The sequence below is a fragment of the Mirounga leonina genome, unplaced genomic scaffold (assembly GCF_011800145.1).
Source record: "Mirounga leonina isolate KUSES-001 unplaced genomic scaffold, KU_Mleo_1.0 Mir_152, whole genome shotgun sequence".
Classification (NCBI taxonomy): Eukaryota; Metazoa; Chordata; class Mammalia; order Carnivora; family Phocidae; genus Mirounga; species Mirounga leonina.
Genome location: NW_023270380.1, coordinates 1,999,657 through 2,012,785, shown reverse-complemented (window position 1 = coordinate 2,012,785; position 13,129 = coordinate 1,999,657). Strand labels below are relative to the sequence as shown.

The 13,129-nt window shown below is 39.1% G+C and overlaps 1 protein-coding gene across 6 annotated transcripts in view; it reads left to right on the top strand.

The window, feature by feature from the left end:
• The window catches only part of TTC13 (tetratricopeptide repeat domain 13), a 90,583-nt gene that overhangs the window by 49,388 nt on the left and 28,066 nt on the right, over window positions 1-13,129 (top strand). For 5 of the 6 annotated variants that reach the window (XM_035008445.1, XM_035008444.1, XM_035008442.1 and 2 more), the window contains 3 exons: window positions 3,013-3,154; window positions 3,409-3,583; window positions 5,812-5,968. In XM_035008445.1, coding sequence (XP_034864336.1) covers window positions 3,013-3,154; window positions 3,409-3,583; window positions 5,812-5,968 — 474 coding nt within the window. The remainder of the gene's footprint in view (window positions 1-3,012; window positions 3,155-3,408; window positions 3,584-5,811; window positions 5,969-13,129) is intronic. The other variant, XM_035008443.1, reaches the window with a different exon arrangement.

Sequence of the window (13,129 nt, the reverse complement as noted above, 5' to 3'; positions counted from 1 at the left end):
TGCCGGGGTGTTGGCCTGTTTTCCTTGATCTTGGGAGGGGTCCTCTCTGCCTCTAGGACTCGAATGTTTGTTTCATTCCCCGGATTAGGGAAGTTCTCAGCTACAATTTGCTCAAATACATCTTCTAGTCCTCTCTCTCTCTCCACTCCCTCCGGGATTCCAATTATTCTGACATTGGAACGCTTCGTGGTGTCACTTATTTCTCTGATTCTATTTTCATGGATTCTGAGTTGTTTTTCCCTGGCCTCCTCTTTTCCCTTTTTATCTATTATATTGTCTTTCAGGTCGCTTATTCTCTCTTCCGCCTCAGTTACCCTAGCTGTTAGATTATCTAGATTGGATTGGATCTCATTGATAGCATTTTTTTTTTTTAAGATTTTATTTATTTGACAGGGAGAGAGAGAGAGAGAGCACACGCAGGGGGAGCAGCAGAGGGAGAGGGAGAAGCAGGCTCTCAGCTGAACAGGGAGCCCAATGCGGGGCTCGATCCCAGGACCCTGGGATCATGACCTGAGCTGAAGGCAGACTCCTAACGGACTGAGCCACCCAGGCGCCTCACATTGATAGCATTTTTAAGTTCTGCCAGTTCACCTTTTATATTTCTGCCCTTAGAGACTCTGTGTTGCCATTAATTGATTTCTCCATTCTATCCATTGCCTTCACAATTGCTAGCCTGAATTCCATCTCCGACATCTTGGTTATATCTATCCATTTGTAAATCTGCAGCATAAGTAGTAATCTCTGAGTCTTTTCTGTTTTGGGGGCTTCTCCTCCTAGTCATTCTGTTGATGGGTGTTTGAGGGAATGTATAGAGTCCAAATTATTGACCAGAACCCAAGCAAGATGCACCTGTTTTCTTGGGACCTTAGGGTTGCTGGCCTCCTGTTTTACCAGCCTGTCTTCTGCGGGAGGGGCCTGCTGAGCTGTTACTCATGCAGCCCTGTTTGGGCGGAGTTGCCCTGTGCCCCTGTGGTGGGGGATGGGCTCAGCGGGAATCAGTCTTTGGGGCTTTTGTTCCCTGGCGGCTTTCCCTGGCGGCTTTCCACATCTCTTCCGCGAGTCAGAGTAGAAGAGACCGTTTCCAACTCTCTGCCTCAGAGCAGAGAGACCACAGTCTGTTCTTCAGTGAGCTCTCCAGGCCACACTGTCTCTGTTTCTGTCTGTGCTGCTATAAACTGCAGCGTCCTGGGTTGTACGCCCCTCCGCAGCACTCCCAGTCCTGCCTCCAGGTCAGGGCCCGTCTCTGCCCTTTGTGCTTCTAAAACCGCCAGCCGCTCCCAGTTCACGCACGTGCAACCCCATCGCTCCGGGTTTCCGTCTGGGGGCTGCCCTAGAGTCCTTTCCCCGGCGCTACCAGTCTGCGAGTCTGTGCCTGTCCGCAGTGCATGAAGCTGTCGCTCACCGGCGGTGTAGGATCCCCAGGGCCAGGCACCCTTCCGCCACCGTTTATCCTCTGATATCTGCCTGCGGAATCACGGCTCTCCGCTTTGTACCTCAAAACCAACCGCCTGCGATATTCTGTTTGTAGAGATCCAGATCTTCTTACATCTCAGGCTGGTTTCGTGGGTGCTCAGAGTGGTCTGGTAGATATCCAGCTCAATTCCGGGGACCAGTTGAAATAGGGTCCCCTACTCCTCCGCCATCTTTCCCCCCTCTCCCAAGGGTTATTGTTTTGAATAGTGGCCTTATACACTGTAGAGTCATAGATACTGGTGCTTTTCTAGGTGATAAGTAAGGTTAATTCCCACATTACTGTGATCATTTGAAGATTCCTAGATTAAAGGGATGGAAAATTATGCTGCATCCCTATCATCAGTATAATTGATTTTGATATAGTTATTATGCATCTGTATCAGGAGTGAGAAGTTGTGCCTAGACTCTGGTGTCCTGACTTCATGTGTTACCCTGACCAGTAATAGAGCTTACTCTGACTTTTGGCTTTCAACAATTTTTACACTCTGACCCGAAAAGGAGATTGCATGGCATGAAAGAAGGCGCTCAGCATTCAGGAGTCAGGAGATTTGGTTCTAGTTCTAGATTGCCCATTTCATACTTGTGTGTCCTTAACTTCCCTGAGCTTCAGGGTTCTCACTTGCAAGGTTCTGTGAAAGTTAAAAAAGACACAGTGACCGAGATCCCCTTCAAAACTGTTGGCACCTCACTCGGGAAGGATTGAATTCAAGGGGTTATTTATCTGATGGTGGTAGTTGGAGAAACTCTCTTACACTAACTTGAAGAAAGTGTCTTTGAGTTCGTCTTGGGTTTAAATGATGACCTTTATCCTTGCTGTCCCACAGAATTGTTGGGGACATACATTGAAAACAGATTTGAAAGCACCCAGACTAATTAGTAAAGTGCTATAGAAATATAAGTGAGTGTTGTATTATGTAAAAATATTCATTATTTACAGAAAATTGACACATGGGACACTTTGAAGGTGCTTTTATTATTTGTAAAAATGTAATATGTAAAAGAAGGCTGGCAATAATCATTTCCACTCTGAAATGATCACAACTCTAAAATATACTTTTTAAAAAATTTTTAAATTATGAAATGATTTACGAGATTTTAAGTGAAGTAACTTCTGTGACAGAAATATACAATTTTAAGCCTCTGAATGATGACCCTGTGTATGATTGTAACCTACATAGTTGTTTTTTTGTTTTTTCCCAAAGAAGAAGTATGGTTTTATCTAAATACTAAAATTTACACAGTTTTTTATGGGTGGAAGCTCATGAATGGGGGAAAAGGATTTGAACAAGCACTTGCCTTTGGAAATCAATAAATTCATTTTCCCTCAAAGACTTTCAAGGGCTTTGTGGTTATCTTATAATCTGGTAAAGTTTAGAAAAAGTAAGTGGGATGTAGCTGAGCTGTAGAATGGTAAAATAGAGAAGAACATCCACATCAAGTTATCTGATTCACATATGGGACTGTAATCTGAGGCTAACTTACTCTGTGTGTCCACTGAAATGTTCTGCACTGTGCTCATAACTGTTGTTAAATACCTAGAGAACTGGGCAATTTCGAAGCTGCCACTGAGAGCTTTCAGAAGGCACTGTTGCTCAACCAAAATCATGTGCAGACCCTGCAGCTTCGGGGAACGATGCTTTATCACCATGGCAGCCTGCAGGAAGCCCTGAAAAACTTCAAGGTGGGCATCCCTAAGTGAGAAAGATCGGTGACCTTGAGTGGGATGAATAGGGAGGAGGGCCAGGAAGAGTGTTTACACCTTAACAAAAAGAAAGAAAACAATTGCCATGTCTTAAAGACTACTTTACAGAGCATGTATTTGGTGCGATTTAGCCTGGGGGGAAAACTTTCCAACTCCAGACTGAAGAATAAAGCACTTAAAGCTCATCTGCGACTGTACTGATACTAATAGAGCATTTTCCCCTTCCGCGTCAGCGGTGTCTGCAGCTCGAACCCTATAATGAGGTGTGCCAGTACATGAAAGGGCTCAGTCATGTTGCCATGGGACAGTTCTATGAAGGAATAAAAGCACAGACTAAAGTCATGCTAAATGATCCTCTCCCGGGCCAGAAGGCTAGCCCAGAGTATCTGAAAGTGAAATATCTCCGAGGTAAGTCACAAAATGGCTCAGTCATTGAATTTTAATGCTCAGAGCTGCAGAAATCATACTGCTTGTCTCTCTTATGTTCCGTAGGAGACAGCTGAGTCTCGAAGACGCGAGGTAGCTTGATCATAGCCTCCACCCCCACCCACACCCCCCGCCTTGGTTAGCGGCAGTACCTGGATTGGATAGGGCCCCTCTTCTATTTTTTTTTAAATATTTTTTATAAGATTTTATTTTTTTATTTGTCAGAGAGAGAGAGCAGGAGCAGGGGGAGTGGCAGGCAGAGGGAGAAGCAGGCTCACTGCTGAGCAAGGAGCCTGATGTGGGACTTGATCCCAGGGCCCTGGGATCATGACCTGAGTTGAAGGCAGACACTTAACTGACAGCCACCCAGGTGTTCCTGGGCCCCTGTCTTCTAAAGATTGGTCCAATACTTTGCCACTGCCTACATATTTTTTCTTTTTTAAGTTAAAAATATTTTACTCAAGTCAGGAAAACCTATTTTGAGCTGGACGTGACAGTCATCTGGCTATCGATGTGTCTCATCACATCTCGTCTAGAGACCTAGGAGTCAGAGGAAAGTAACATTTTCTGAGGTTTTTACTGTTAAATGTAAACTTGGTATCTTTGATCTGTCATTCCTTCATTTCACAATTCTCACATACTTTGGAGACATTCAGTTGGGATGAGGAAGAAAGCCAATCTTTAAGCTATCTTTGGTTTGTCAGAGTCTCACTTTTTCTCTGCCATACGTAATGGCATTTTTTGGTTGTTTTTTTGTTTTGTTTTGTTTCAAATCGATCTTTTAATTGAAGTACAATTAACATTTAATGTTATATTTGATTCAGGCACACAATATAATGGTTCAATAATTCTGTACATTCTCAGTGCTCATCATGATAATATTTTTATTATTCATGCAGAGCACAAACATTTACTTCCTCTTCTGCTCTTTCCTTTATCATCATTAACCCTCTCATGCCAGTACTGTCCAACTGTAAAAAATTATGAGCCCTGGAGTTGTAAGTTTCTAGTAGCCACAAGAAAAGTAAAAATAATCATGTGGAATTAATTTTAATAATACATTTTATTTGACTTGACATATGCATGATATCAGTTCAACATATAATTAATATGAAAATACTATTCATTAATATCATTAGGTATCTTACATTATTTTTTTGTACCAAGTCTTTGAAATCTGATGTGTATTTTATACTGATAGTACATCTTTATACTTACATCTCAGTTAGGATGTTAAATTTTCATTGGAAATTCTTAATTTGAAGTCTTTTTTCATAAAATTTAAAGTTGAAAGAGTAGATTCATATATGTGAGTTGTTCCAAACATTCTGAAGTTTTCTAATAATTGACTCAAATATCAATTTTTACATTTAGATTAATTAGATTAAAATTTAAAATACAATTTCTCGGTCACTTTGGCCACATTTTATACTTTTATTTTTCTTTTTTGAGAGAGTGTGTGCACAAGCACGAGCAGTGGGGGCGGGAGAAGAGGGAGAGGGAGAAAAAGAATCTCAAGCAGGCTCCATGCCCAGCATGGAACCCGACACGGGGCTCAAACTCACGACCCTGAGATCATGACCTAAGCCAAAACCAGGAGTTGGATGCTTAACCGACTGAGCCACCCAGACACCCCCCACACGGGCCATGTTTTAAGTGTTCACTAGCCAGGTGGCTAGGGGCTGCCTACTGGACAGCATTGCTCCTCACTCTAAATTATGATTTCCTCTTGTTTCCTGGTTTAGTAGAACATGTGAGCTGTAGACTGAAGGAGGGGCACTCCATATCCTGGTATTTTTCTGCACTGCTTCTGTAGAGATAAGCAGCAGTTAGTCAGTTGATGAAATCATATACATAGTTGATTCATATCAGTTGACAGAGAACCAGGCTCTGTCTGACACTGAACTTGGCTTCTCAGATTCTGCAACTAAAAAGTGAGATCTTTGGTGCTGTTCATGGAAAAATGATTAAAACTTAGCTAAAGTGGGACCCAGATTGACTGGCTTATGTTCGATCTTGGTATTTTGAGTTACCCTGTATCATATAATAATAGTGACTTACTACCGTTTGGAGTCTCCATTTAGAATTCTTAGAGTTCTCGGAATTCTTGGAATTAACGCTTTGTTACAAAGTATTTGTATGGCAACCAGCAATAAAAAAGATTTCTTTAGCAATATTTGGGTGTGTCAGATCTCGTCTCCTATCTGCAGAGTATTCTCGATATCTTCACGCACACCTTGATACTCCTCTTACGGAATATAACATTGACGTGGATCTGCCTGGAAGCTTTAAAGACCACTGGGCTAAAAATCTGCCTTTCCTCATAGAAGACTATGAAGAGCAGCCAGGGTTGCAACCCCACATAAAGTAAGTGCTTTAAATGAAAACAACCTTTTTTGCTTTTTTAGACTGAGCTATAAGCTCATCCTGATAACTCTTGCTCAGTAAATGGCATGTTTCTTAGGAATTTATTTTTGGATTTGGTATGTCTGCAGATATTTCTTTTAGTTTATAAGGTACGTTGAAACTTACCTTTGGATATCACCTTTACTTCTAGCCCGATCTTCCTGCTAATTTTATGCAACCTTCAAACTTCAGATGTACTTATTGGCAGTTGTTGATATACATTATTTTTACCGTTTACTTTTAAAACAAATTACTCAAAACCAAAAATTTGAAATTACAGTGCTGGCCAACTACTATTGCATTATGACTAAAGGGCTATCTGATTACAAAACAATTAGATCTAGGATAGAAATTCCTGGGAGTCTAGCAATGCCTTAAAAATTAAGGAAAATCTGCAAAGATCAATCCCCTCACTATCTAAAAGAAAGAAAACCAGGGGACAGATTCAAACTAGAGTGGTGAATGATAGGCACATTTGAAAGGAAGAAAGTGTCCTGGAGGTGAGGGCATTTAACAGCCAGTGCAATGGAATGCCTTGAGGCATAAGCGAGATGGGTTTGCTGAGCTTTTTTAAGGAGCTAAAGTGGTTCCATATTGGAGGACCATATTCACAGGATCTCAATAAGAGCAAATACAGATCCTGCCTGAGAAGATAGTAGTGCCAGTTTGGGGGTCCAAGTATTCCCACAGATTAAGATCATTAGTATGAGAATCAAAAACCAAGATCACCAAAATCGTATGTGAAAATCAACAGAAATAACAAACAACAGATTTAAACTCTCAAGGACTTCAGATATTGGAATTGTTGAATACACTCTCTAACTCCAAATGAAATGTTTAAAGAAACTATGAAGAAATCACAAACATGAGCAAGAAATAAGAGATTATTAAAAATGACCAGGCAGATTAAAAATAAATTGGAAGCTTTAGGAATAGAAAATATAATCACTGAAATAAAGAATTCAGTATGTAAGCTAAATAGCAAATTAGACATAACAGGGAAAATTGCAGGAGTGGAAGATAGAGCATTAGGAATTATCTAGAACGTAGCACAGAGAATCCAGGCATTAGAAAACATGAGAGATAGAAGATGTGGAAGATAATAAGAATGTCTAGCATATATCAAGATGAAATCTTGGGAGGAGAGAATGGAGGAGAGGCAATTTTTGAAGACCTAGTGGCTAACAATTTCCCAGAATTAAGGAAATCTAGATCTACAGATTTTTTTAAAAAACAAGATAAATGGCAAATCCAGACACATCTTAAGTAACAGGAGAACACATAAGGAGAAAAAATTTTTTAAATAGAAAAAAAAATCTTATCACCTACTTAAGGTCAATAATTGGACTGACTGTAAGCCTCTCAACATCAAAATGGCAAAGTGCTGAAAGAAAAACAAACTTTCAACCTAGAATTCTATACCCAACAAAACTGTCTTTTATGAATAAAGACCAAATAAATATATATTCAGATAATAAAAAACTGAACCACCACCTGCCATTCACTAAAGAAACTTCTAAGGCATGTAATTAAAGAAAAAGGCAATTGATCTCAGGCAATATTTGAGATACAAGAAGGAATAATGAGAAAAGAAAAATGGTAAGCATGAGAAATTGGTAAGTCTAAAAGAGCATTGTCTATATAAAATAATATCTGGGGGCTTTATAAAAAGGACAAATAAAATACTGGGCACAATAACAAGTTGAGGGATAGCAAGAATTAAGTATTCTAAGGGAATATGGGTTAAATATTATGTTAAAGCTTTAAGTTATACGTAAATATTTAAAATATCTAGGGTGAGTACTAAAAGTTAGAAACAAAGTGTATAGCTTCTATATTAGTAGCAAAGTCAAAACAAAACAAAACAAAAAAGTTAAATCTAAAATCAACCAGAAAAGGGGGGACTGGAAGGGAGGCATTGAAAAAGTGGTACAAATAAAAAGAAAAAAAATTAGAATAGGTTGAAATAATCCAGACATATTAATAATGACAATATATCTAAATGGACTAAATGTCAAAAGACAGACATAGTTAGATTGGAATGTTTTAAAAATCCAGTTAAATGCTTTTTACAAGGGTCACGTAATGCATAAGGACACAAAAATTTGAAAGTAAAGGTATGGAAAAAGTTCTACTTGGGAAACACTAAAAGAATCCTGATGTAGGTATTAATATTAATAGATTTATTTATTTTTATTTTATTTATTTTATTATTTTTTTATTAACATATAATGTATTATTTGTTTCAGGGGTACAGGTCTGTGATTCTTCAGTCTTACACAATTCACAGCGCTCACCATAGCACATACCCTCCCCAATGTCCATCACCCAGCCACCCCATCCCTCCCACCCCCTCCACTCCACCAACTCTGTTTGTTTCCTGAGATTAAGAGTCTCTTTTGGTTTGTCTCCCTCTCTGGTTTCATCTTGTTTCATTTTTCCCTCCCTTCCCCTATGATCCTCTGTCTTGTTTCTCAAATTCCTCATATCAGTGAGATCATATGATAATTGTCCTTCTCTGATTGACTTATTTCGCTTAGCATAATACCCTCTACTTCCATCTATGTCGTTGCAAATGGCAAGATTTCATTTTTTTGATGGCTACATAATATTCCTCTGTGTGTGTGTGTGTGTGTGTGTGTATGTGTATGTGTATACCACAGCTTCTTCATCCATTCATCTGTTGATCGACATCTAGGCTCTTTCCATAGTTTGGCTATTGTGGACATTGCTGCTATAAACATTGGGGTGCATGTGCCCCATCGGATCACTACATTTGTATCTTGGGGTAAGTACCCAGTAGTGCAATTGCTGGGTAGTAGGGTAGCTCTATTTTCAACCTCCATACTGTTTTCCAGAGTGGCTGCACCAGCTTGCATTCCCACCAACAGTGTAGGAGGGTTCCCCTTTCTCCACATCCTCACCAACATCTGTCGTTTCCTGACTTGTTAATTTTAGCCATTCTGACTGGTGTGAGGTGGTATCTCACTGAGGTTTTGATTTGTATTTCCATGATGCCAAGTGATGTTGAGCACTTTTTCATGTATCTGTAGGTCATTTGGATATCTTCTTTGCAGAAATGTCTGTTTATGTCTTCTGCCCATTTCTTGATTGGATCATTTGTTCTTTGGGTGTTGAGTTTAATAAGTTCTTTATAGATTTTGGATACTAGCCATTTATCTGATATGTCATTTGCAAATACCTTCTCCCATTCTGTCGGTTGTGTTTTGGTTTTGTTGACTATTTCCTTTACTGTGCAAAAGCTTTTTATCTTGCTGAAGTGCCAAAAGCTCATTTTTGCCCTTGCTTCCCTTGCCATTGGTGATGTTTCTAGGAAGGAGTTGCTGCGGCTGAGGTTGAGGAGGTTGCTGCCTGTGTTCTCCTCTCGGATTTTGATGGATTCCTGTCTCACATTTAGGTCTATCATCCATTTTGAGTCTATTGTTGTGTGTGGTGTAAGGAAATGGTCCAGTTTCATTCTTTTGCATGTGGCTGTCCAATTTTCCCAACACGATTTGTTGAAGAGACTGTCTTTTTTCCACTGCATGTTTTTTCCTGCTTTGTCGAAGATTAGTTGACCACAGAGTTGAGGGTCCATTTCTGGGCTCTCTATTCTGTTCCATTGATCTATGTGTCTGTTTTTGTGCCAGTACCATACTGTTTTGATGATTACAGCTTTGTAATAGAGCTTGAAGTCCAGAATTGCGATGCCGCCAGCTTTGATTTTCCTTTTCAACATTCCTCTGGCTATTCGGGTTCTTTTCTGGTTCCATACAAATTTTAGGATTATTTGTTCCATTTCTTTGGAAAAAGTTGATGGTATTTTGATAGGGATTGCATTAAATGTGTAGATTGCTCTAGGTAGCATTGACATCTTCACAATATTTGTTCTTCCGATCCATGAGCATGGAACGTTTTTTCATTTCTTTGTGTCTTCCTCAATTTCTTTCATGAGTTATTCTATAGTTTTCTGAGTACAGATTCTTTGCCACTTTGGTTAGATTTATTCCTAGGTATCTTATGGTTTTGGGTGCAATTGTAAATGAGATCAACTCCTTAATTTCTCTTTCTTCTATCTTATTGTTGATGTATAGAAATGCCACTGACTTTAGTGGGTTGATTTTATATCCTGCCACTTTACTGAATTCCTGTATGAGTTGTAGCAGTTTTGGGGTGGAGTCTTTTGGGTTTTCCACATAAAGTATCATATCATCTGTAAGAGTGAGAGTTTGGTTTCTTCTTTGCCAATTCGGATGCCTTTTATTTCTTTCTGTTGTCTGATTGCTGAGGCTAGGACTTCTAGTACTATGTTGAATAGCAGTGATAATAGTGGACATCCCTGCCATGTTCCTGACCTTAGGGGAAAAGCTCTCAGTTTTTCCCCATTGAGAATGATATTTGCTGTAGGTTTTTCATAGATGGCTTTTATGATATTGAGGTATGTACCCTCTATCCCTACACTGTGAAGAGTTTTAATCAAGAAAGGATGCTGTACTTTGTCAAATGCTTTTTCTGCATCTGCGGAGAGTATCATATGGTTCTTGTTCTATCTTTTATTAATGTATTGTATCACATTGATTTGTGGATGTTGAACCAACCTTGCAGCCAGGAATAAATCCTACTTGGTCGTGGTGAATAAACCTTTTAATGTACTGTTGGATCCTATTGGCTACTATTTTGGTGAGAATTTTTGCATCCATGTTCATCAGGGATATTGGTTTGTAATTCTCCCTTTTGATGGGGTATTTGTCTGGGTTTGGGATCAAGGTAATGCTGGCCTCATACAATGACTTAGGAAGTTTTCCTTCCATTTCTATTTTTTGGAACAGTTTCAGAAGAAAAGGTATTCATTTTTCTTTAAATGTTTGGTAGAATTCCCCTGGGAAGCCATCTGGCCCTGGGCTCTTGTTTGTTGGGAGATTTTTGATGACTGCTTCAGTTTCCTTACTGGTTATGGGTCTGTTCAGGTTTTCTGTTTCTTCCTGGTTCAGTTTTGGTAGTTCATACGTCTCTAGGAATGCATCCATTTCTTCCAGGTCGTCTAATTTGCTGGCATATAGTTGCTCATAATATGTTCTTATAATTGTTTGTATTTCTTTGGTGTTGGTTCTGATCTCTCCTCTTTCATTCATGATTTTATTTATTTGGGTCCTTTCTCTTTTCTTTTTGATAAGTCTGGCCAGGGGTTTATTAATCTTATTAATTCTTTCAAAGAACCAGCTCCTAGTTTCGTTGATCTGTTGTACTGTTCTTTTGGTTTCTATTTCATTGATTTCTGCTCTGATCTTTATTATTTCTCTTCTCCTGTTGGGTTTAGCCTTTATTTGCTGTTCTTTCTCCAGCTCCTTTAGGTGTAGGGTTAGGTTGTATATTTTGAGACCTGTCTTGTTTCTTGAGAAAGGTTTGTATTGGTATATACTTACCTCTTTGCTGCATCCCAAAGATTTTGAACAGTTGTTTTTTTATTTTCATTTGTTTCCATGATTTTTAAAAATTCTTCTTTAATTTCCTGGTTGACCCATTCATTCTTTAGTAGGATGCTCTTTAGCCTCCATGTATTTGGGTTCTTTCCAACTTTCCTCTTTTGGTTGGAGTCCTAGTTTCAAAGCATTGTGGTCCGAAAATAGGCAGGGAATGATCCCAATCTTTTAGTACCAGTTGAGACCTGATTTGTGACCCAGGATGTGATCTATTCTGGAGAATGTTCCATGTGCTCTAGAGAAGAATGTGTATTCTGTTGCTTTGGGATGGAATGTTCTGAATATATCTGTGAAGTCCATCTGGTCCAGTGTGTCATTTAAAGTGTTTATTTCCTTGTTGATCTTTTGCTTAGATGATCTGTCCCTTTCAATGAGGTGGGTGTTAAAGTCCCCTACTATTATTGTATTATTGTCGATGTGTTTCTTTGATTTTGTTATTAATTGGCTTATATAATTGGCTGCTCCCATGTTAGGGGCATAGATATTTAAAATTATTAGGCCTTCTTGTTGGATAGACCCTTTAAGTATGATATAGTGTTTTTCCTCATCTCTTATTACAGTCTTTGGTTTAAAATCTAATTTGTCTGATATAAGGATTGCCACCCCAGCTTTCTTTTGATGTCCATTAGCATGGTAAATGGTTTTCCACCCCTCACTTTAAATCTGGAGGTGTCTTTGGGTCTAAAATGAGTCTCTTGCAGACAGCATATCGATGGGTCTTGTTTTTTTTATCCAATCTGATAGCCTGTGTCTTTTGATTGGGGCATTTAGCCCATTTACATTCAGGGTAACTGTTGAAAGATATGAATTTAGTGCCATTGTATTGCCTGTAAGGTGACTGTTACTGTATATTGTCTGTGTTCCTTTCTGGTCTACGTTACTTTTAGGCTCTCTCTTTGCTTAGAGGACCCCTTTCAATATTTCTTGTAGCGTTGGTTTGGCATTTGCAAATTCTTTTAGTTTTTGTTTGTCCTGGAAGCTTTTTATCTCTCCTTCTATTTTCAGTGACAGCCTAGCTGGATATAGTATTCTTGGCTGCATATTTTTCTTGTTTAGTGCCCTGAATATATCATGCCAGTCCTTTCTGGCATAAGTCTTCTGCCAATCTAATGTTTCTACCGTTGTAGGTTACAGACCTCCTGTCTCGAGCTGCTTTCAGGATTATCTCTCTGTCTCTGAGACTTGTAAGTTTTACTATTAGATGTTGGGGTGTTGACCTGTTTTTATTGATTTTGAGGGGGTTCTCTTTGCCTTCTGGGATTTTGATGCCTGTTTCCTTCCCCAAATTAAGGAAGTTTTCCACTATAATTTGCCCCAGTATACCTTCTGCCCCTCTCTCTCTTTCTTCTTCTTCTGGGATCCCAATTATTCTCATATTGTTTTGTCTTACGGTATCACTTATCTCTCGATTTCTCCCATCGTGATCCTTTAGTTGTTTATCTCTTTTTCTCAGCTTCTTTATTCTCCATCATTTGGTCTTCTATATCACTAATTCTCTCTTCTTCCTCATTTATCCTAGCAGTTAGAGCCTCCATTTTTTATTGCACCTCATTAATAGCCTTTTTGATTTCAACTTGGTTAGATTTTAGTTCTTTTATTTCTCCAGAAAGGGATTCTCTAGTACCTTCTATGCTTTTTTCAA